Below are 25,308 nucleotides of genomic sequence, written 5' to 3'. Positions count from 1 at the left end.
ATTAGTATCTCATTAAACAATACACAAACTGGTTTGTCACATTGGTTGCCAACCCTGTGACGTGCCAGCACTCTCCCCTTCTCAATCTTGGATTCACCATTTCCATTTGTCCAGCTTTCCTGTCCCTTCCTGCTTACTCATCCTTGCCCCTGGGCTGGTGTGCCCATTTAGTCTTATATACATAGTTATTGTTTGTTTTATGGACCTGTCTAATCTTTGGCTGAAGACTGAACCTCAGGAGTGACTTCAATACTCAGTTAAAAGGGTGTCACAGGGCCATACTCTTGGGCTTGCTCCAGTCTCTGTCAGACCAGTAAGTCTGGTCTTTTATATGTGAGTTTGAATTTTGTTCTGTATTTTGTTCCAGCTCTGGCCAGGACCCTCTATTGTGATCCCTGTCAGAGTAGTTGGTGGTGGTAGCTGGGCACCATCTAGTTGTGCTGGACTCAGTCTGGTGGAGGCTGTGGTAGTTGTGTTCCATTAGTTCTTTGGACTAATCTTTCTCTTGTGTTTATGAATTTCTTCATTCGTCCTTGCTCCAAATGGGTGAGACCAGTACACGTATCTTAGATGGCTGCTCACAAGCTTTTAAGACCCACCATTTTAGGATTTAGGTCTTAGTAAAGACCAACCCAGCAAACCCAACAAAACCCAGAAGCTCTAGTGAGGTAGAACAGACTTAGCCATGTCTGAAAAGATAGACCTAACTTTTATTGGAGAAGACGATCAGTCAGTCTATCAAAAACCTTTTTTTGTGTGTGTGTGTGTGTGTTTCTTTGTTTTTTTTTTTTTTCATTTATCCCTTACCTTGTTTCTTTAGTTTGTAACCATGCAATATATTTGAAAGAAGGTCAAGATTCCTTACATAGAAGTTTTTGTAAATGGAAGAAAAGGTTTCTTACAGAAAAGAAATTGTTTTTGTAAGACCCTTTCAACAAAATATTTGTTTACTATTTCCATTCTTATCTTTGCTTCTCATCAATATTGCTTTTAACGTAAAAGGTCAGTTTTACCATCTCCTTTAAAACAGAAGTGGGTACCTTATGGGAACTTTGATTATTTTCTGCCTTTCACCTCTGCTTTTTTATTCTTGTCTTTCAAATTTAGCTTCTCTTTATTCCCTTTCATTTTTATATGATTTTAAAATTAAGGCAGTAGGCATTTAGTGGTTAAAGATCAAATTTGGAGAAACGGGATTGACTGCAAATGGGCGTGAAGGAACTATTTGGAATGATGGAAATGTTTTAAAACTAGATTGTGCTGGTGGTTATACAACTTTAAAATTTTACTACAAATCATTGAATTGTCTACTTCAAAAAAAATTGTTATTTATTATGGGTGAATTTTATGATATGTACAATCTATCCCAGAAATTCTGTTGAAAATAAAAAGATTCTGAAGCCAGAGTGCCTGTTTTGAATCATTTACTAACTCCGTGATGCAGTACAAGTTATTTAACTTCTCAGCTTCAGGTGCCTTATCTATAAAAGGGGATAATAAACCAAAAAACCAAAGCCACTGCTGCTGAATTGATTCCAATTCATAATGACCCTAGAAGGGTCATCAGGTTTCCAAGGATGGCTGGTAGATTTGAACTGCTGACCTTTTGGTTAGCGGCCTGAGCTCTTGTAATTACTATTTGTTATGGATTGAATTGTGTCCCAAAATGTTGTCAACTTGGCAAGGCCATGATTCCCAGTATTGTGTGGTTGTCCACCATTTTGTGACATGATGTGATTATCCTATGTGTTGTAAATCCCAGCCTCTGTGATGGGAATGAGGCAAGATTAGAGGCAGTTATGTTAATGAGGCAGAACTCAATCTATAGGATTAGGTTGTATCTCGAGTTAATCTGTTTTGAGATACAAAAGATAGAATCAAGCAGAAAGGAGAGGGGACCTCATTACCACCAAGCAAGCAGAGCCAGGAGAAGAGCACATCCTTTGGACTCGGGGTCCCTACTCTGAAACTCCTAAACCCAAGGAAAGATTGATGATGAAGACCTTCCGCCAGAGCCAACAGAGAAAGAAAGCCTCCCCCCAGAGCCAGTGCCCTGAATTCAGACTTCTAGCTGCCTAAACTGTGAGAGAATAAATTTGTTTGTTAAAGCCATCCACTTGTGGTATTTCTGTTATAGCAGCATTGGATAACTAAGACACTAGTAGAATTATTATAAGATTTAAATGAGTTAAGGTATGTAAACTTCTTATAAAAGTACCTGGCACGCACAAAGCACTTTGTAAATGTTACCTGTTTTAGTAGTATAGTTGTGGGCTACTACTATTACAAGGAGCCCTGGTAGCACAGTGATTAAGCACTCAGCTTCTAACTGAAAGGTTGGGAGTTTGAACTCACTGGCTGCTTTGTAGAAGAAAGATGTGGCAATCTGTTTCTGTAAAGATTACAGCCTTGGAAACCTTATGGGACAACTATTCTCTGTCCTGTAGGGTCGCTATGAGTCAGAATCGACTCCACAGCAGTGGGTTTGGTTTGATTTTACTACCGTTACAAAAACTACTGCCACTACTATTATAATGGGTTTTTCCCTGTTACTACATCTATAGTAAGAAAGGATAGCCAAGTTTAAGTTATTCACCAACTTCATTATAATAATCTCATTCATCCTTTTTTACCATATTGATTACTATCCTACAAACCATCTCTGTTCCTAAAATGATCTTCCTGCCTTTCTTTTTCCTGATCGATATCGTCCCTTTATACCATCATGTCAGGGACCTTTTACTTGAAAGCTGAGCTCACTCTTGGCTCTTTTCCCTCTTACTATTTCTAAGATTTACCCATTTCAATTTAACAAACATTTGTTGAGCAGCTGATATGTGGCTGCATTGGGCACTATGGGAGAACTATTAAGAAAAAGACATGAAAAAAAAGAAAAGGACATGATTCGAGTTCTTATGGAATTTACAACATGATGGTTTAGGCATTGCCTTATTTTATAATATCTATCAGACTCTTATATTGACCCTCATTTTTTCCTTTCTTTTTTGATTTTATGTAACTTTTTAAACGTTACATGAATATGATGAAAAGGTAATTCTTCATCTTTATACTGAAGCCTTCACTAAGCCCATTGGCCCTGGCCCTCATTTCTTATCTTCTAAGAATAAAATCTTCTCCTGATGCCTTGCTTTCTTTAGTTTCCCTTCTTAGATCTGTTAATACCTGGATCTTTTTCCTCTACTTTATCTCTTTAAAAATTTTACGTTTTCCCTAACCCCACAGCTGCTCCAATCTAACTGGTCCTAAAGTCTGTTTTAAATGTTTTTTTGTTTTTGTTTTTTAATTTACTGCTTTAATCATGTTGCCAATTATTTTCAGTCCTTAACCCTCTGGCTCCTCAGTACCTTTCATTTAACAAATATTTTTTGAGTGCCTCCTGTTTGCCAGGCCCTCAAAAAAAAAAAAAAAAGATGAGGGCCAAGTAGTAATCTGACTCTGCCTACGTCATTATCCTGGTTTTCTCTTTCCTATTCCATTTCCCTCACTCTTACCAAGGGTGAAGTTCGCTTTTTTGTTTCTTTCTCCTACTTTTGTACCGCACATGTTTGCTTGTTTTTCTATTCATTTATTCCTAGAGTTAGTTCTCCTGTTTTTTCTCCATACAACCCCCTCCTTCATGTTTCTTCAGATTCCAACTCTTGTGGGAGACATATAAATGTTTTTCTGAAGCAAATCGTCTCTTCTTCACTGTTCATCTGAAAACAGCAATCCTTCATGTAGTCTTTCAGCCTATTAACTCCTGAGCAAAGGGACTAAATCCTGTACATTTGTAATAGCCTTTGTACTTTGTGAACACAACAAATCTTAGTAGAAACCCACTGCCATCAAGTCGATTCCAACTCATAGCAACCCTACAGGACAGGGTAGAACTGCCCCACAGGGTTTCCAAGGCTATAATCTTTATGGAAGCAGAGTGCCACATCTTTCTCCTGTGGAGCAGCTGGTAAGTTTGAACTGTCAACATTTTGGTTAGCAGCCAAGCTCTTAATCACTGTGCCATCAAGGCTCCCTACAAATCTTAGTAAACATCCAGTCATTTAGAGTGGATTCCCAAAGGAGGAAAATAATGGGCAGTATAAAAATTTACAGAAACATTTGTGATAAAGTTTGGACATTGTTAACAATAAAATTATATTAGCATTATGACATATCACAATACATAAAATGAGGGAAAAAGTATTCATTGCATGTTAATAGTTAGCCCACATTCTATTATACTAAAAAGTTACTGTTTTATCTTCTTTGATTTCCTTCTGGTCCTTGTGTATATTCATACCTGATTTTTACATGGTTATAATATACATTATTTTGGTAAGTGTAGATATAATTTTGTGGCTGTCCAGAAAGATAGCTTGAATCTTTATTAGAGTTAAGATACAATGAATCAGACATTTTCTTCTTTGTAGCCACTTGATGTTATATCATGTACTAGCAATATTAATAAAGAGCTACTGTTTATAAGAGAAGTTTTAAAAAACATTTTGATTATTTGAAAACTTTGCCTTCTTGGCAAAGATTACTAAGTATTTTAATGGGTAAGTCAGGCTCAGGTCTGATAACAGTTTCAATTCTTCCTTTACTAACTAGTATTATTTCTCTGAAGAAATCTCTCTGGGTATCACTTTCCTTGTCTTTAAAATACTGCTTAAAGCCACTGTTATTGAGTTGATTCCAACTCATGGTGACCTTATAGTACATATTAGAACTGCCCCATAGGATTTCTAAGGAGCAGCTGGTGGCTTTGAACTGCTACCCTTTTTCGATTAGCAGCCAAACATTTAACCACTGAGGGACCAGATATTAGCTAAATAACAAATTGGCTCATAAAGTAAAGAATATTATCAGTGAGTACTGTTCACCTTCAGAAAATCATCTATATGAGACCAAATGGAGGACAGGGAAACCAGATTACTATAAATGAAACATCCAGAATGGAATTAATGAGAAGCTGACACATTGTAAAAACATAACCAATGTCACTGAGCAATTTGTGTAGTAATTGTTAAATGGGAACCTAATTTGCTCTGTAAACCTTCACCAGAAACACAATAAAATATTATCCAAAAATATATATACTACATACCATGGACAAATGATCTCTAATGTCCCTTTGAACTAAAATGTTATGTATTTCTCATAGCCATGTTTTACATCATTTTAGGTCAAATACAAACTTGCTAGTATCTCATAAAGAAAATGAAAGAGAGGCAGAGTTACTGACTTGAATAAGCAAAACTTGTCTTTCTGTGTTTTTTGTTCGTTCCAGAATTTTAGCCTATGAACCACTGATGTTTTGCCTTATTTAACAATCAAAAGAGACTTCTTTGTACTTTGTTCTTTTGATGTTATTCTCTCCACCAGATACAGCAGCAGCCAGAACCCACAGTTCACGTTGATGCATTCCTTTACGATGAAGACTTTATTGATTCATTATGTGAAGAAGGAAAAATGAGCAGAAACTACTGCATGGTGTGTGGCTCACACCAGACGGCACCTTTAGGTAGGTACTCAAGCAAACCTGATGATTGTAAATGTATTCTTCCTCACATGTCATGTATATGCAAATTCATGACCAAGTCATTCGATGTTTTTTGAAGCAAAAAGTCTAATGTGCATCATACCAAACAAACCCATTGCCACTGAGTCAATTCTGACTGATAGCAACCCTATAGGACAGAGTAGGCCTGCACTATAGCGTTTTCAAGGAACGGCTGATGGGTTCAAACTGCTGACCTTTCAGTTAGCAGCCAAACTCTTAACCGGTATGCCACCAGGGCTCCATCGTGCAGCATAGCCATTGCCAAATATGTGGTTTGTGAGATTAAATAGAAATATCGTCTAGGCTAATGTCTCCCACATTAATGCCACATCCTGGAACTGTTTAATCGGATGTGACTTTTCAGGCCCAGAAATTAACAGAGGTGAGTCAGTACAGGGGAACCAACTCATATTCTCCAAAATCAAAAGAGATTGATATATAAACCATAATGCAGATTTGGAGCACTGGTGGCACAGTAGTTAAGAGATAGGTAGCTAACCAAAAGATTGGCAGTTTGAATTCACCAGCCACTTCTTGAAAACCCTATGAGGCAGTTGTACTCTGCCCTATAGGGTCGCTATGAGTCAGAATCGACAACAGCAACAGGTAAATGTGGATTTATTTACAATAAAAATATAACTGCCAAGAAGGCTGAAACATTCTCCGTATAAAAACATCTACTTGAACAGTCAGATGATAATCAGATATTGTTGGGTGAGCACAGACTCAGAGAACAAAGATACATGATCTTGAGAAAGAGTTTATGCAGGCCATGGTTCAACCCAGTGGAGCATTCCTGGTCCATAAGAGAGAACAACTCTAGTGACAGAAAATTTCCTAGACTAGACTGAGTCCATGCTACTAATATGTTAACTCTTCTGTTAACACATTCTTTGTTCAAACTAGATGTGATGGTCTGGGCTGTTGCTTTAGATGTTCTATTTCAGTCATCCTGCTTACTTAGATTTAGAGTTAGTGCTGGGAGTGGGCTACCCCTCCAGGTAAGTGAACTTGCCATTTATATTACTGATCTTACATGTCTCTCTCAAAGGATAAATACTGCCAAATTTGAGAATATGTTGCTAACATTAAGATTGTATTTTTAGATAATGTGATTTCTACTTTAGGTAGTTAAAATTCACAGAGTAGAAAAGGAGCTAGACAAGGTAATAGAGGGAACACTAAAAACAAATTGTAATTGTGACACCATATCGAACAAATCTGAATTTATAGAAAAGTCACGTTTGACAAATAAAACTTTGACGATTAGGATGTATCTTCCCACAAAAATCAGATTATAAATAGTGACTGGTTATCCAGGCCAGGCCAGATGACTATAATGAATCTGAAAAACTATCACCCTGTGGGACTCTCCCTCCCCATGTGACCAGGGGCTTATCTAGCTATAGGACACTAATGGTGACTCTGTGGCCCAAGACAGAAGTGCTAGTGTGGTGCAGGGTAAATGAGGATGAGGATCCTAAGGAGATAAGGACTATGACAGTCAATAGCCTACCTCACAAGAGTTACTTCTGAGGCCTAGTCACACCCTTGATTCTCTTCCAAGAAATTGGCCTATCTGCTTTTATTTTCTTTGCCTCCATCTGTTAGTTACGGCTAAGGTTCCTCCCCTTCTCGACCATTATATTATGTAGGACATACATACAAAGAGTTTGGGTTACGTTCATATCAGAGGAAAACCAGACTCAGGCTATCCCATATATTTTATCACTGAAACTGGGGTGAGAAGATGAAGTAGGAGGCTACAAGTGGCAATTAAACTAAGGGAAATAAGAGCAGTGTATGAGGGTATCTTAATCTCTTTCCATACCAGTCCTCTCCTGCACTCCAGAACGTGTTCTGTGTTGGTCAGGGCTGCTACATTGTACAACTCCAGTGATGGTTATTTGTTTGATAATCTACAGTCTATGCAGCAGTACATGGTAATTCTGAGGTTGTCTTTGGAGTAAGATGAGAGAGCCAATGGTGTGGCAGTTAGGAAACAGTTCCAGGGAGCAGCAGATAATAGGCAGAAGAAGGAAAAAAACAAAGACATCCCAAGCAGCAGTAAGGAGGAAAAGAGGGGCTTAAGGGTAGGGGCGGACATCTGGTAGCTGTTCCCTAGCGGCCTTGTAAATGTCAGAGACTTAGTATTTGGTCTTCTCTGTTACAGCCCAGAGTAGATGAGTAGGAAATTACAGCATTAATTTTTTTTTTCTAAGTAAACTATGGGTGGCTGTCATTGATTAAGGAAAAAAAAAAAACATGGAAATTACTTTATAGGTAAAAGGATTAGAAGTACAGAATGAAATTATTAATACCCAAGTAAAATTTGATGTTCATTCTGTTCTGTTCTCCAGGATTTATTTCTCATTCTTTCTCCCTCATGGAATTGAAGTTCATTTATCATCATGTACTCCCTGATCTGTCGGGAAAGGTCTTGGTTGACGTTGGCTCCAGGCTTGGCACAGTCCTTTATGGGGTAAAGTCTAGCTTGCGAACATACTCAGCATTTGAAAAAAAACTTTCTTCTGGTAGCAACAGTTTTACCTACCACCATCCAAGGTGACAGATTGGGTTTATTTATTACAGTAACAGAATAACAAGAGTAAAATAGTTTAGCATAGGCAGGCACTTAAGTTCTATTTAATAGTAATAATTAAATTGGGTCTTTCAAAGCCCAGGTGTCTCATTTCCTTTACTAGGTTGTCTGTATAACACAAATGTAGAAATATCAACAAAACAGAAGCACATGACCCTCATAACACTTGGCGGTTTTGTCTGTCAATACCACTCTTCTGGAGCCCTGGTGGCACAGTGGTTAAGAACTCAGGCTGCTAACCAAAAGCTGCAGTTCGAACCCACCAGCCGCTCCTTGGAAACTCTATGGGATGGTTCTACTCTGTCCTAGAAAGTTGCTATGAGTCGGTATTGACTCAATGGCAGCGGGTTTGGTTTTGTGTTTTTTTCCTGCCCTTCTGACCTCTGTTTGTACTTACTAAGTAGCTTATGCTGAGCTTTGATAAGAAAAAACCAAGAAAAAAACCAAACCCACTGTCATCGCCAATTCTGACTCATAGTGACCCTATAGAACAGAGTGGAACTGCCCTAGAGGGTTTCTAAGGCTGTAAACCTTTACGGAAGCAGACGGCCACATCATTCTCCCACAGAGTGTCTGGTGGGTTCAAACCACCAACCTTTTGGTTAGCAGCCAAGCACTTTAACCACTGCACCACCAGGGCTCCATTGATGAGAGAAAGCTCCTATAAAAGTACAAATACAGCTGGCCTAGGAAATCACTGTATAACCATATGCAAGTCACTTAACACCTCTGGGCCTCAAGTCCCTCACCTCTAAATGGGGAAACTGAGTGATACCCAAGGACACATCTTGCTCCAAATTTCTGTTACCCAAAGTTTGAATGTAGATGTTTATGAAACATCACTTGAGTGTGAGATTTTTTTTTTCCCCCTTTAATTCACATTATCAGCATTTCCAGTGTTGTTTATCAAAAAACTAAAATGTGGTTTCTGGTTGTCATTAGCAAACTAGTTAAAACATGTGGCCACCAGCAGTAGAGGCTCTTGCCAGAAACAGGCACTCTCAGCCTCCAGCATAGCTGCCTGCTTTGAACAGAAACAGCTAATGCTTAATCAGTTTTTCACTGTGGAAACTTTTATTCTGTAACTATGAAAGATTTTTTTTTTTTTTTTTTTTAATGAAAGATAACCATAATAGAAAATATCAGATGGTTTTTGTTTGGAGAACACTAGAGATTATGATTGTTTACTGTATTTTGTCCACTCATCTCCATTTTCTGATTTTAGTTAGAAAAGAATAAAACTGAAATAAATGTGGATATGCAGGTATGGGAAACCTTGGTGGCACAGAGGTTAAGTGCTGCGGCTGCTAACCAAAAGGTCAGCAGTTTGAATCCACCAGGTGCTCCTTGGAAACTCTATGGGGCAGTTCTACTCTGTCCTCTAGGGTTCCTATGAGTCAGAATCGACTCTACGGCAATGGATTTGGGTTTTGGGGGGTTTATGCAGGTATGATGGCAGCATTGATGAATTTGAATATGTTGTCATTTTCAATCAACAAAAATTTGTAATACCCACATATGCACTGTTGGATATATTCCAAACATCCATGATGAGCAGCAGATACAAATTTGGTTTTCACATAGATATAAATTGACCTAAAATCTTTAGGAAATGATTTGATCTTTTTCCTTCCAAATTATTATTTTGTTATTTTAACCAGAAATAGGTAAATAACAATATATAGTCAATTCTTGATTATCCTATTAACTAATTGGTTATCCTGTTAACTAATTGATTTCCAGGCACCGTGCCAACTTCCCTAAGCCAACCAGTACACACCTCAGGCTACCTTCCTCTAGTGTCAGACTGTGCATAATTTTTCCTTTTATTTCCCTCAGGTTAATTCCTTTCTTCCCTCCCCCTGATGTAACTTCCTACGAAATTACAAAAAAGAATCTATATGTGGCCATTCTTCTCATTTTCAACTTTGTTGAATGCGTGGTTTTACCGGAAAAATAAGAAACCAATCTTTAAAAATAAAGCTACTTTTAAACAATGGAAATTAATAAACTGTAATCAAGGCCTTCATCCCTAAGAGTCTTTAAGTTCTTGAAGTTATAAATTTTACAGAAACTATGAGATATTATTTTGCTCCTGTTTTTACTTTATTGTGTTTTTTAAAGTTTGATTTTTTTAATTAGAAAGAAGTTTACAATTAAAAGTTAATTCATTTGTATCATAACATATCTTCATATTTTAGGGTTATCTTTACAGTTCAGCATTGCAACTGTATGGAGTAGAAATGAATGAAGACTTTTGCCAGTTGCAGGAAATGGTCATAAAAAAATACCAGTTCACTGACAGAGTAAAGGTATACTTTTAACATATATTCTGTCTGTTGTATAGCATAATTTTAACCAAATCTCTTTGCCACTGGAATTGAAAATCTTCTCTAAAACGCTCTTGGTTGCTGTTGTGTAGAAACAGATTGAGTTCACTTAATACTGTAAAACATTAGTAAAGATGAATTATTGTAGTTATATTCCAGTCACATATTTCTCTTTCTCTCTGATTTTATTAGAAAATACATTTTTTTCTTAATTTTCTTCATATCGGCTATAGTTTTGGTAGCAACAATTTTTCATGTCTACATGTTGGTAAGAAATGTGTTTAACTAAACTCTACGTTGAAAGGAAGAAAAAGGGTTAAGTAACACTCACCATTTTTTATCTTCTTTTCCTGAGTTTTCAGGAGGAATTTTAAATGCCACAGAACAGTAGCTTATGGGGCAATGATGCCCTGGGTTAGGATACCGCAGAGATTTTCTCTTTCTCTGTTCTCTTCGTTATCTCAGACTACTATAACAGAAAAGCCACAAGTGGATGGCTTTAACAAAGAGAAATTTATTCTCTCACAGTCTAGGAGGCTGTGAGCCCAAATGCAGGTTTCCAGCTCCAGGGGAAAGGCTTTCTCACTCTTCTTCGCCCTGGAGGAAGGTCCTTATCATCAGTCTTCCGCTGATCTAGGAGCTTCTCAGTGCAGAGACCTTGGGTTCAGAGGACGCACTCCTTTCCTGGTTCGTCATCCTTGGTGGCATAAAATCCCTCTTCCTCTCTGCTCGCTTCTCTCTTTTATATCTCAAAAGAGATTGACTCAAGATACAACCTAATCTGGGAGATGCTGTCCTACCTCATTAATATAACTGCCTCTAATCCTGCCTCATTAACATCATAGTGATAGGATTTATAACACATGGGAAAATCACATCAGATGACAAAATGGTGGGCAGTTACACAATACTGGGACTCATGGCCTACCTCAAGTTGATGCACATTTTTGGGGGACACAATTTGATCCATAATACCTGTATTTAAGGGGAAAAATAACAAAAAAAGGGAGGGATTTTTGGGAGGGCGGATAACAGGGTAATCCTTATTGTTTCACTAATGATCCTGTGCTTCTAATGGCAATCTGGAGAAGTATTGAGTATCTTTAAAAAAGAAGCCTTTTTACACCATCCTATGACTATTGGCAGCCTTAACAATTTCCTTCCTTGAGACTATAGACAAACACTGATTTGGGGGCCCTAAGATCAGCAGATAGGGATTCTAGGATTCTTTTTGATAGTGCTTGTTGAAATCCAACTAGCCTTCAAGTCTCTTTTCATTTATTGTTAACACAGTTTTCTTTAGAATCTAGAAATCTTTGATTGTCTGCTTATACCTAAGAGTGGGAAACAAAAAAGCTGATTGAAGTTCTGAGCATCTGAGTGAGGATTGTTGACTGGGGGCTTCACTGTTGAGTGGTCTTATTTAGATAGTTCTTTAAATCTTTTCTCTTGGGCTGGTCTGATTGCCCAAAGGAAACCTTTCCAATCTCCTAACTGGATGGCTAGCAACTACCTGAGAACCTAGTGGTGGAGGAAGATTGTTGGGGAAGTGGTGCTTCCCAGCATGCAGTGTTTGTATGTTTCCCTAATTCCCTGTTTTCAGTACATTACCCTTGCCTTCAACTGGGCCTAGTAGCTCCTGGTCCAGAGACCTCTGTTTTACCCTTCCAGAGAATAAGTATCTATTCTTTTGCTGGGGTAATAAAAAGATGTATAGGGATCTGGCTCCTTCTTAAACTGACTTTGAACCAAATCTCCTTATACCATTTCTCCCTACCCCTTCACCCAGAGATACGTGGTACCACCAACTATGAGCCTTTTGGAGATTATGTAGTATAAATAAGCTTGCATCTCAGCTTTCCGTATTTTTACCTTAGAAATCAGTTCTCTCAGGTCACCTAGAGTTTTCCACTTTTTTTTCTAACTTACAGTTTTTATGTTTTGTTTCTTCTCCCATTCTCTTTATCCTTGTGGACTTATACCTTCTTAAAAACACCTATTACTTCATTCATATCCCTGGCATTTATTCCTTCAATGGTGCTTCGTAGTTATTATCATAGCTGTTTTATCTCATTACTGGATTATAGTATATTTGAGAGTAGATCTTCTGTCACATTCATCATGGTATATCTCCCTGAGTAGTATCTTGCACGCAGGAGGTGCCCATTCAGTATTGGTTGCATTGATTTTGGTTGCCTTGTGCCCTCTGCACTGTCAGCATTCAAGAATTTGCTCAGAGCCACTCCCTGATTTTTATTTGGGACCTCCAGAGCACCTCTGTTGGCTGCCATAATTAATTGATCTACCCGATTCTTTTTTACACAGTCTATGTGGTGGTGGGGATCCAGAGTGAACAGAGATGGGAAAGCAAAAAGGGGGGAACTGCCTGAGAGCTAAGGTCTATCTGTGTATTGGGAAACAGTGTTGTTAAAGTTGCTGTTCAAGAGACTGTAGGGCAATTTAATTTAAATTACTTTAGTATTACTTTAAAAAGTAAGAAAACTTAGGTCCCATATCATACTAAATATTATATAATTAAGACCAAGTGTTCATTTAAAAGAAATTGTGTGATATAAAGTAATTAATTTTTTTTCCTCTTTTATAAAATAAAAGTTGTTTGCTTTACTATTGAACAAATAAATGTTTCCTCATGTTACCATGCCTAAGGTCTGCAAGACATTGAATGTAGCCTTAGTTAATTTTTTGAGGTAGATTTTTTTAATTGTTTTGTTGACTTTTTTGTGTAGATAATACTTAGAAGTGAATTTTAGATGAAGAGTTGGACACAGCCAATTAACATTAACACTGTATAAGTTATTTTTATAATTTTTATGTGCTCCCATTTGACTCTGTGATTGAAGACAGATAGTATCCCATTTTGTTAATGAGGAAACTAAGTCTCAGAAATAACTTGAATAAATGGCTACCTAAGAGTACAAAAATGTTGGTAGTGGAACCAGAATTTGAACCTATAAACCTTTGACTCTTAGAACTGGAGCTGTAACTATAGTAGAAAAAACTATGAACCAAGAGTCAAGAGAATGTAATTATGACTAAATAAATAATTCCATCTAAATCAAACAGATTTTTACAAGTGTTTTTAAGTATCTCCCATAGACAGTAGTATTAAATGTACTATGCTTTCTTCCTTCCTAAGAAGTATTAACCTCTCATGCTGCCTCAGTGGTTTCAATGAACCAATAAATACTTCTCATGTGATGTATGGTATAGTACCCTTGTTCTCTTACGTGAATTCATTCTTCTTTAGGTGCTTCATGCAGACATCTGTACCCAGGGTTCACTTCTGCAAAATGCTGATGTTGTTATAATGAATAATGTCTTTGAATATTTTCTTAATGAGGCAGAACAGACCAGGTACGTTATTGATTCAAACAAGAAATTATTACTGTTAAAATATATCCAGCAAGGTATGAAACAGGATTGGTATAGTAGAAATGATATTTTATTAAACTTTTTTTTTAAAATGACCTTAACTATGAGAATATATTAATAAGGAGATATGTTATATATAACCAAATAAAAAACAAAATTTGATTGTCCAACTTATAAAATGTTAAATCTAATTTGGGGGCAGAAATAAAATGATTTTGTGACCTAAAAATTTGCTTAGCAGTCAGGAATGCATAAGATACCAATTTCTAGTGGACCCCAATGCTTCTTTTCTGCTTCAGTTTTCTTTTCTATAAAATAACATGTCATATCGTTATCCTATCACAAAATGATGGGGATTAACTAATACCTATAAATGAATATAAAGGAGCCCTAGTGGCTCAGTGGTTAAATAGCTCAGCTGCTAACTGAAAGGTCAGCAGCTAGAACCTCCTGCCGCCCCTTGGGAAACAGATGCGGCTGCCTGCTTCCATAAAGATTTACAGCCTTGGAAGCCTTATGGGACAGTTCTACTCTCTCCTATAGGGTCAGTATGAGTTGGAATCAACTCGATGGCAGTAGGTTTGGTTTTTTGGGGTATAAATGAATATGTAACAGGATATAGGAATATTGGAAACCAGTATTAATTATTGAACGTTAAAAATATTCTTGAGGTGGTAACAATAGGTTCCTAGAGTTTATTCCACTATTCAAGTACTGTAGAAACTAGCAAATCTATGATCACTTTCCTGACTTCTGTGCCATAATTTAATGCTTTGTGGCCCATCAGGACCTATAAAACCCATTGCCACTGAGTTGATTCTAACCCATAGGGACCCTATAGTACAGAGTAGAACTGTCCCATAGGGTTTCCAAAGAGCAGCTGGTGGATTGAACTGCCAAATTTTGGTTAGCAAACATAGCATTTAACCACTGGGCCACCAGGGCTCCATCAGGACCTATAAAACCCCGTTGCCGTTGAGTCGAGTCCAACTCATAGCGACCCTATAGGACAGAGTAGAACTGTCCCCATAGAGTTTCCAAGGAGCGCCTGGTGGATTTGAACTGCTGACCTTTTGGTTAGCAGCTGTAGCACTTAACCACTACACCACCACCAGGGTTTCCATCAGGACTTATAAAAATAGGTTCTAATTAGAAAATTCCTGTAGTTTATTGTCTAAGATACTGATTCTGTGACCAGTTAGAATTGCTGATTTCTTAGTTATCCTAGTGGCATGTGTGTACTCCAGATGTAGGAAAACTCCTCCCCATATGTGTTAAAGGGAATTACATTAATATACTTGGATTAGTGCATCAGTAAGGCTTCCATTACAGGAAATAAAAATGCGCATAATTACGTATGTAATAGTTAATGCACTGAATGGAATCCTGAATCCCTTAACCTCTTTATATTGTCACCCGTTCACCATCTTCATTCTTTCTCACACAAAACACACACCCCCATTACTACTAGGTTGTCACTATGAAAGTAACAATTTAAATAGTTTAAAAAAAACTAGCTAAACAGGAAGCTAATTATATAGTCAGCTCTCAACCAGAATGGGATAATGTTTTTTGGTCACAGTCTAAAGATAAGCAGCACAGCATGAGCAAAGTTGTTTTAATCATAGTGACCTCTTTAAGCATAATTTCCAGTGGATAAAATATAATTAGTCATTTGTTTTTTTAAGTTAGTGACCCAAAAAAAAAAACAAACCCATTGTGTCGAGTCGATTCCGACTCATAACGACCTATAGGACAGAGTAGAACTACCCCATAGAGTTTCCAAGGAGCACCTGGTGGATTCGAACTGCAGAGCTTTTGGTAAGCAGCTGTAGCTCTTAACCACTACACCACCAGGGTTTCCAAAGTTAATGACAGGTAGCCAAAATGTTGCATAATTGTTAGAGAATGAAATATTACTAGGTTTATATTACAGGCAGTCCCCAGGTTACGAACACCCAACTTACGGACAACTTGTCCTTAAAGAACGGACTGCCATAAAGCCTATTGTATTAAAAATTTGAGTTAAATGCAATGGTTCATAATAACAGACACACACTACTTTGTGAAGCTCATGAAAACTTTGCACAGTTTAGAAGTGTTTAAGTGTTTTATATGCATAGAAAGGTAAAATATATACTATATACTAAGACAAACATTTGACTAGCTGATGCTAAATAAGAACCTTATGTACCTGTTCCGACTTACCTACAGATTCAGCTTAAAGACAGACTTAGGAACTGCTGTTGTTCATAATGAGGAGACTGCCTGTATAGAGAGGTTGAAGGGGAAAAACACGTAAAACTTTTTGGAGATTCATTATAGAAAGATTTGAATGCTGAAGAATGATGAAAGCTGTTGGTGAACTTGATACTGGATATACTGCATGTTTGGGTTGTTTTTAAAACTTCCCTGGTACATCATTCAGAGACTGCATGATTCACCGAATAGGTATTAACCATCTGTGTTAGTTCAGTAAATTCTCCTTGCGCAGTCTAGTGCAATGAATTCTAAAAATAGATAGGTTCTAGCCTCTCATGGTTAATTTATTATCTTCATTATGAATGACAGTATACAGGAGTAATTTTAGAAATCATAGTAAGGCATTCTGATATTGGAATCATTCTGATAAAACTTAGCATTTACCTATATATTAGTTCTCTACTACAAAGAGAATAGATGGCGTAGCATTTAATCTCTAAAGACTTGTAATCTAAATCAGAATCTCAGGACAAGTGAAATGATACAGCTTTTTTTTATAGGAGTTAGCATGTAAGAAGAAACCTCAATACATCTGTAATAATAGAAAATGTATACTCAGAAAAGGCTCAGACTTCACAATAAGACAGATACCATTACAGGGTAACATCCCAGATTTGTAGAGCAATTTTTAGTTTAAAAGGTCCTTCTATGTAGTTTTTCAGTAGGTAAAATGAATACAACTGCTATAGTGACCGTTCACCAAAAGCAAAGTACTGTGTTGAGAGCCATACCCAACCATACGATATACTCAGCTCCTTCATTCTTATTAAATAAACTTGTAAATATGTCATTTTTGGATATCACATCAAAATACAAATAGCCCTAACCCAAACAGTGGCATTTATTATCAAACACTGTCTCGTGATTTTAGATCTAGCCTGAGAAAAAGAACATCTTTATTATTTTACTTAATAAACTACAAAATTTACTAAACCTAATAGCTATTTCTGTAACTAAAATAAGTACAAATGATACTTCTTCCCACCTGCCCATTGCAAGGAATGTGTATCTCTTCTTTGCTTGACCATTGCTCCTCAGTGGTAGGATGTGCTATGAAGATTCATGCACAGCATAGAAATCCAGTTCATGTCTACATTGAAGGTTAAACACTTGGTCAAACCAACACTGCCCTCTGACACATATATACACACAGTATTGTAGCACTGAAGCTGGCTTATGCCACTAACCTTCTCAAGTGCCATGTTGTACTAGAAGTCCTTCCATTGAATGTTACTGGCAGCCAAATAAAGTATGATTTTACTCTCGATGCTGTTTTTAAAGATCTAATCTGTAAAACCTGTTGCCATGGAGTTAATTCCAACTCATGGCAACCTTATGTGTGTCAGAGTAGAATATGCTCCATACGGTTTTCAATGGCTGATTTTTCAGAAATAGTTCACCAGCCCTTTCTTCTGAGGTGCTTCTGGGTGAGCTCACACCTTCAACCTTATTGGCTCCGTACATCCTAATGTATATTATATCCTTATTGTTGGTCTTTGCTTGGTCTCCAGCTTCTGTGATCTTTCTCCGTGATTCTTCCCCACCTCTATCCCCAGCCGTCTCAGCTCTGTCCCTGTCTATAGAGCCAAATTTGACACAATTCATAAGAGATCTAAGGGCCATTAGCTGCTGAGCCTTATGGGTAACAACAGAACATTGTCTAGTATAATCCTAGAAGATGAGCACCTCAGGTTGGGAGGCACTCAAAATATGACTGAGGAAGAGCTGCCTCCTCAAAGTAGAGTCAACCTTATGACATGGATGAAATAAAGCCCCCAAGGCCTTCATTTGCTGATCTGGCAGGATAAAAATGAGAACTAATAATGGCAAACATCCTTTGGTAGTCAGAATGTATGAAGTATGAATCAAGGAAATTGGAAGTCATCAGAAATGAAGTGGAACTCTTGAAGATCGATTTTCTAAGTGTTAGTGAGCTGAAGTGATCTGGTATTGGCCGTTTTGAATACTACAGTCATGTGGTCTGCTGTGCTAGGAGTGACATATTGAAGAGTAGTACCATTATACTCATTGTTAAAAAGAACATTTTGAGACCTATTCTGAAACACAGTGCTGTCAGTGATAGGGTAATATCCATACATCTCCAAGGAAGACCAGTTAATATTACCGTTATTCAAATTTATGCACCAGCCACAAATGCTACAGATGAAGAAATTTTTTTTATACAAACTGCCACAGTCTAAAATTGATCAAATGTGCTGTCAAGATGCATTGATAATTACTAATGATTGAAATGCAAAAGTTGGAAACAAAGACGAAGGATCAGTAATTGGAAAATACACCCTTGGTGATAGAAATGACGCTGGAGGTCACATGATAGAATTCTGCAAGATCAACTTACTCATCGGAAATACTTTTTTTCAACACAGCCAATGACTGTACACATGGATTATACAGGATTGTCAGATTGACTACATCTGTGGAAAAAGGCAATGGAGAAGCCCAGTATAGTCAAGACAAAGCCAGGGGCCAACAGCAAAAGAGAACACTAATTGCTCATATGCAAATTCAAATTAAAGCTGAAGAAAATTAAAACAAGTCCCACCAGAATTTAGAGACTGTCTCAAGAATAGATTTGATGTACTGAACACTAATGACCAAAGACAAGGAGAGTTGTGGGAAGACATCAAGGACATCATACATGATGAAGTAAAAGGTCATTAAAAGAGAGGAAAGAAGGAAAAGACCAAAATGGATATTAGAACAGGCTCTGAACTTGCCCTTAAGTGCACAGTAGCTAAAATGAACTGAAAAAATGATGAAGTAAAAGAGCTGAACAGAAGGTGCCAAAGGGCTGCTTGAGAAGACAAGATAAAGTATTATAATGAAGTGTGCAAAGACCTGGAGTTAGAAAACCAAAAGGGAAGAACAAGATCAGTGTTTCTTAAGCCAAAAGAACTGAAGAGAAAATTCAAGCAACGTTGAAGGATTCTGTGAGCAAAAAGTTGACACAGAAAGCATCAAAAGAAGATGGAAGGAATACACAGAGTCATTGTACCAAAAGGAATTGGTCAGTATTCAACCATTTCAGGAGGGAGCATATGATGAAGAACTGCTGGTGCTGAAGGAAGAAGTTCAAGCTACACTGAAGGCATTGACAAAGGATTTTCAGGAATTTACAGAATACCAACTCAGGTGCCTCAACAAACAGATACAATGCTGGAAGCACTTATTTGTCAAGAAACTTGGAAGACAGCTACGTAACCAACGAGCTGGAAGAGATGCATGTTTGCGCCCATTCCAATCAAAGGCAATCACACAGAATGCAGAAATTATTGAACAATGTCATTAATAGCACATGCTAGCAAAAATCTGCTGAAGATAACTCAAAAAAGGCTGCAGATATAAATCAACAGGGAACCGCCAGAAGTTCAAGCCAGATTCAGAAGAGGATGTAGAACAAGAGATATCATTGCTGATGTCAGATGGATCTTGGTTGAAAGCAGAGAATACCAGAAAGATGTTTTCTTGTGTTTTATGACTACACAAAGGCATTTGACTATGTAGACCATAACACATTATGGATAACATTACAAAGAATGGGAATTCCAAGACATTTAGCTTGTGTTCATGCAGAATCTGTACATGCATCAAGAGGCAGTCTTTCAGACAGAGCAAGGGGATATCGTGTGGCTCAAATTTGAAGAGGTGTGTGGCAGGGTTGTATCCTTCCCCTGTACTTATTCAATCTTATACAAACAAATAATCCAAGTAACTAGACTATAAAAAAGAACACAGCATCAGGATTGGGGGAAGACTCAAATAACAACCTGTGATATGCAGATGGCACAACCTTGCTTGCTGAAAATAAACATAATTTGAAGTACTAACTGATGAAAGTAAAAGAGTACAGCCTTCAGGATGAATTACACATGAATGAGAAGAAAACAGAAATCCTCACAACTGGACCAATAAACGCTGTCATAATAAATGGAGAAAAAATTGAAATTGTCAACAGTTTATTTACTTGGATCAACAATCAACACCCATGGAAGCAGTAGTCAAGAAATTAAATAACATTTCCCATTGGCCAAATCTGCTGCCAAAAACCTCTTTAAAGTTTTTAAAGGCAAATATGTCACTTTGATGACTAAGGTGTGTCTACCCAAGCCATGGTCTTTTCAATCACCTCATATGCATGCGAAACTGGACAATGAAAAAAGAAGACGGAAAAATTAGTGTAGAGTATTCAAATCATGTTGTTGGTGAAGAATATTGAGTATAATGTGGACTGCCAGGAAAACAAACAAACCAGCCGTAGAAGAAATACTACCAGAAGACTCCTTAAAAGCAAGGGTGGTGAGACTTTGGCTCACTCACTTTGGACATGTCATCAGGAAAGACAATTGCTAGAAAAGGACATAATGTTTGATAAAGTAACAAACCCATTGCCATCAAGTCAATTCTGACTCATAGCAGCCCTACAGGACAGACTAGAACTGCCCCCTAGGGTTTCCAAGGCTGTGAATCTTCACAGAAGCAGACTGCCACATCTTGCTCCAGTGGAGTGGCTGCTGAGTTCGAACTGCCAGTCTTCAGGTTAGCAGCCAAGCGCTTTAACCACTACGCCAGCAGGGTTCCTTGGTAAAGCAGAGGGTCAACAAAAACAAGGGAAACCCTCTGTAAGATGGTTTGACACAGTAGCCACAACATCTTGCTCAAACATAACTAAGGTCATGAAGATTGCAAACTGGGCAACATTTCACTGTTTTATACATCAGGTAGCCATGAGTTGGAGCCAACTTGCTGGCAACTAACAACAAAGCTGCTAATCCAACTTTGACTTGTTGTCAGTTCTGAAAACTGAGTTTTGACCTATATACACAATATAAATATATATATATACACACACACAATATAGAGTAACCCAGATTCCATTCTGTTAATCTTTTCCGTATCGTAACCTCACAATTTTGCCAATACCTCTTCAGGAACTGGAGAACTAACCAATTTCTAGTATGTTGCTATAGACCTATTTCCTGCCGGCGAACTTTTTTGCCCATCTAAATTTCTAAGATATTACCTGGGCTGTCTTTTCTTTTGCCATACTTTTTTTTTTAATTTTACAGTTTCTGGTAACCTAGCATCAGTTTTTAATGTGTTGTAGAGCCTGGGAATGTATCAGCCATTACGTAAGGAAACAAGGATCATTATTAGTAACAGTGCCAAGTCTTGAAGAGTCTCTCTCTGGTCTTCAGGTATGTAAGCTTCCTTTCCAGAATTTTTGTTGTCAGAACTTTTCTGCTGCTTTTTTCTGATAGCTATTACAATATTCTAGAAACATCTGTCTAAACATACTGACAGATGATAGAGGGAGTAGCAGGACCTTATGGCTTAAGTACTGGTCTGTGATTTCTTTACTGGCCTCCAGAGATTTGAAATTTTAACTCTTATATTGATGTAAAGGAGCCCTTGTGGTACAGTGGTTAAGCGCTCAGTTGCTAACTGAAAGGTTGGCATTTCGAACCTACCCGGTGGCTCCATGGGAAAAAGACCTGGTGATTTGCTCCCATAAAGATTAAAACTTAAAAAAAAAAAGAGAGACCCATTGCTGTGGAGTTGATTCCAATTCCCAGTGCTCTGTAGGACAGCGTAGAACTGCCACATAGGGTCTCCTTGGCTGTAATCTTTATGGAAAGAGACTGCCACATCTTTTCCTGCAGAGCAGCTGGTGAGTTTGAACCACTGACCTTTCAGTTAGCAGCTGAAGGCTTAACCACTGCACCACCAAGTCTCTTTCCCATGAAGATTACAGCCTAGAAAACCCTATGGGTAGTTCTACTCTGTCACATGGGGTCGCTGTGAGTCAGAATTGACTGGACGGCACCTAACAACATATTGGTACAGATTCCCTTGCTACTTCACCTGATTTATTCTGCTGTGGGGCTGTATAGTTTTAGGTTCATTAAAGCTATTGAGAACACCCACAGCATAATTTTGTCCCTCAGAGCAAAAGGAACAGAGTTGCTCAAGGCTTCTGGAATCAAATAAGTAGACTGAAGGCCCACATACTGTTTAGTGGCGTCACTAGGGTTGATGTCACTCAGTGCGGTAACTCATGGTATCACCCACCCCACCCCACCCCCCCCCGTGGACCTCCTCCCGTACCAGACCCTACAGAATCCTTGGTAATGTTTTTTGTACTGATGTTACTCGTAAATCATAATTCCTGCATATCACTCCTTTTCCTTTAATTAGGACTTCATTCTCAAAAAAGTTATCAATACAGATTCACAAATACAGATTACCACAGTATAAAACCAGAAAATTTTACAAAATCAATGACTATAAAAACACCAGCAGCGATGAAAACAACAGCACATGTTTGTAGCACATGCAGATGAAGCCACGTGATTCAAAACATCCTTGTAATTTGGTAATAATGATAGCTCTGACTGGATCACATTAACTCAAAACCAAACCCACTGTCATTGAGAAGGTTTGAAAAGTAAATTAGCATAGGGTTTTAGTCTTATAGGTATATTGATACATGTAAGGCGGGCCTGGAGATCCTGTTGGCGTAGTGGTTAAGAGCTACAGCTGCTAACCAAAGGGTCATCAGTTTAAATCCACCAGGCGCTCCTTGGAAACCATATGGGGCAGTTCTACTCTGTCCTGTAGGGACCCTATGAGTCGGAATCGACTCAAGGGCAACAGGTTACAGTTATTTTATGGTGAAGCTGGGCTTGTGAAAACTGCTTTTGTTGTTATGACTAACTATAGGGATACTTTTATAGACAGTCATTTTGGTGTCACCACCTCTGATGTGTCACCCAGTATGGTCTACACCTCTTGCATCCCCCTAGTGATGCCACCGATACTGTTTACAGTTTGGCTTCTAGGTCAGTTTGAGATCTTGCACGGACTACTTTGTTCCCTAGATTCTCCATATAAAATAAGGTTAATATTTAATAATAAGATTCAATCCAATAAATTAATCCTTCTATGAAGGTTAATTAGTATTCATAAAGCTCTTTGGAATTCCTAGAGTAAAGAAGCCCTGGTGGCGCAGTGGTTAAGCACTCAGCTGCTAACCAAAAGTTCAGCAGTTTGAACCCATCAGCACTCCATGGGAGAAAGAAATGGCAGTTTGTTTCTATAAAGATTACAGTTTTGGAAATCATATGGGGCAGGTCTACTCTGTCCTATAGGGTTGCTATGAATCAGAATCGACTCAACAGCAGCAGCTTATTACATGTTTTAATACAGATATTATTTTCATTAGTCATGCTCTCCCAGAAGCACTGCCAAATTTAAGTACCCATTTCTTCCTTGGAAAAAGTAACCAATCACCAATATTACCTTTTTAAAATTTTTTCATCAATCATCAAAATTACAAATGTAATTCATACTTGTTATGACAAAGGAAATAATCCAGAGATGTGTAAAGAAAAGATGCTGGTCTCCCCAGGCATCCTTACCCTGACACTTCATTCCTCCCCAGTGAGATTGCCAACCCATGAGGGGTGTGATCCTGGCATACTTTTCCCATACTCATAAAAACATAACCTTTTAAAGTATGTGGTATCCAGTTTGTTATAATTTCCATACATATTGATATAATTTAGCAATTTTTTGCTTATCAAAATAATAGCGTTCATACTAAATACATAAATCTGTATTGATAATTTTTAAAAATTAATACTTAATGAAAGAGCCTTATACATAAACTCTTGAATAAGTTTATTGCATTCCTATTTAAGGGAACTTCTTTAAACAGATATTTTCAGTGATTGTTCCAGAATTTCTGTGGTGTGAAGACTAAAGTTTTTGACATGAGGGGAGGGGCCTGTTGAAAGTTATAAAGGAGCTGAGCCCTCCTCAAACCACCCCTTAGTACTATCCCTGTGTGTTTATTAACAGTTTTTCTGTGTTCTCTGTTTATGCTCATTGTTTTCGTCTTTATTGTTTAAGCCTAATGATGATTATTAAACTAGTTGCATTAAAATAATTACTCCATTATGTATTTTCTTTATTCTTTTAAGTTCCAAAATCAAAGTAAGTTAGTCCCTAAACAACAAACCTACCATTTAGTACCATAAAGAATTGTTTCTGTGGCACCATGCAGAGTTTAGTCATGCCCGTTGTAATAAAAATCTGCTGTGTTCAATTACTTGATTAGTGAAGGTCTCTTGAAATTTCAGAGAATAGGATCCATCTGCAATTTTAATGTTTGTTTATAAATCTTTTTTTTTTTTAGACTAATATACAGTTATCCCCTTGGGTTGAAGAGGTACCTCTGAACTATGATGTATACCCAGAAAATGATATTGACAGAGAAGCTCTTCAACAAATACATTTATATAAGATTCTATAGCACTAAAAGACTCCTGCCTCGGTGTAATGTTTTGTTGAGTATATTACAAAATAATGGGGAAAAAAAAAATAACCCCAGTATCCTAACACATATTTTTTCCATATATGTCTTTCTAATCTTCGTACATATGCTTATATATCTGTAAATAGTTGTATAACTTTGCTCTATTTTTTGTAATAGTATAATTAAAATATTTATCTGAAAATAACTGTTTTCTCTGGTTTCTTTTATTCTGCTAGAAATATATGAATATTTGGGGGGTTTTTTTGGTCACTAATTGTGTAGGCCAAATCTAGATATGGCCAAAAAAAAGAGACCAGAAATAACTTCTGTCATGAGGGAAGGGTAGAGAGGAAGAATAGGTTATATGGTCTCCTGTTTGTTAGATATCTGTTCTGTTAGCTTCCTTGTACACAGCTTTATTTGAAGAGGCTAGCACAAGGACCAAAATGAAAAATAGTTAACAATGGCTAGTAAAAAAAAGAAAAAAACTTGGAAATAGAGATTATATCTAGGCAAAACAATTACTGGTGATTTTTTTTTTCTTTCTGAGTTTTACTGTGTTCCATTTTTTTCTATAATGATTTATATTTCTTTTGAATTAGGAAAAGCAAAACTTTTTAAAGAATGCAATGGAACTTCAAAACTTGAACACTTAACTAGTTCTAGTACTTTTGTATCTAGTATTTTATTTAAATTATTTTTAAAAAACACACATTTTAGAATTGCAGAACCTTTTTATGAAAAAGAATTTGTAGTGGCAGTCTATCCTAACTTTTAAAAGGAAGTTATTGGTCAGTGACTGAACAAAATGCTACTGCCACGT

The 25,308-nt window shown here is 37.4% G+C and overlaps 1 protein-coding gene across 5 annotated transcripts in view; it reads left to right on the top strand.

Annotated features, from left to right (window-relative positions):
* LOC126084230 (uncharacterized) overlaps positions 1 to 25,006 on the top strand; it is a 38,279-nt gene extending 13,273 nt beyond the window's left edge. For 4 of the 5 annotated variants that reach the window (XM_049898610.1, XM_049898607.1, XM_049898606.1 and 1 more), the window contains 6 exons: positions 5,383 to 5,521; positions 7,921 to 8,042; positions 10,364 to 10,474; positions 13,761 to 13,867; positions 21,273 to 21,363; positions 24,366 to 25,006. In XM_049898610.1, the coding sequence (XP_049754567.1) occupies positions 5,383 to 5,521; positions 7,921 to 8,042; positions 10,364 to 10,474; positions 13,761 to 13,867; positions 21,273 to 21,363; positions 24,366 to 24,482 (687 nt within the window). In that variant the 3' untranslated portion in view covers positions 24,483 to 25,006. The remainder of the gene's footprint in view (positions 1 to 5,382; positions 5,522 to 7,920; positions 8,043 to 10,363; positions 10,475 to 13,760; positions 13,868 to 21,272; positions 21,364 to 24,365) is intronic. The other variant, XM_049898609.1, reaches the window with a different exon arrangement.
* Positions 25,007 to 25,308: the final 302 nt, after the last annotated feature.

Source organism: Elephas maximus, chromosome 10 (assembly GCF_024166365.1).
Source record: "Elephas maximus indicus isolate mEleMax1 chromosome 10, mEleMax1 primary haplotype, whole genome shotgun sequence".
NCBI classification, from domain to species: domain Eukaryota; kingdom Metazoa; phylum Chordata; class Mammalia; order Proboscidea; family Elephantidae; genus Elephas; species Elephas maximus.
This window is presented reverse-complemented; position numbering and strand designations above follow the sequence as displayed.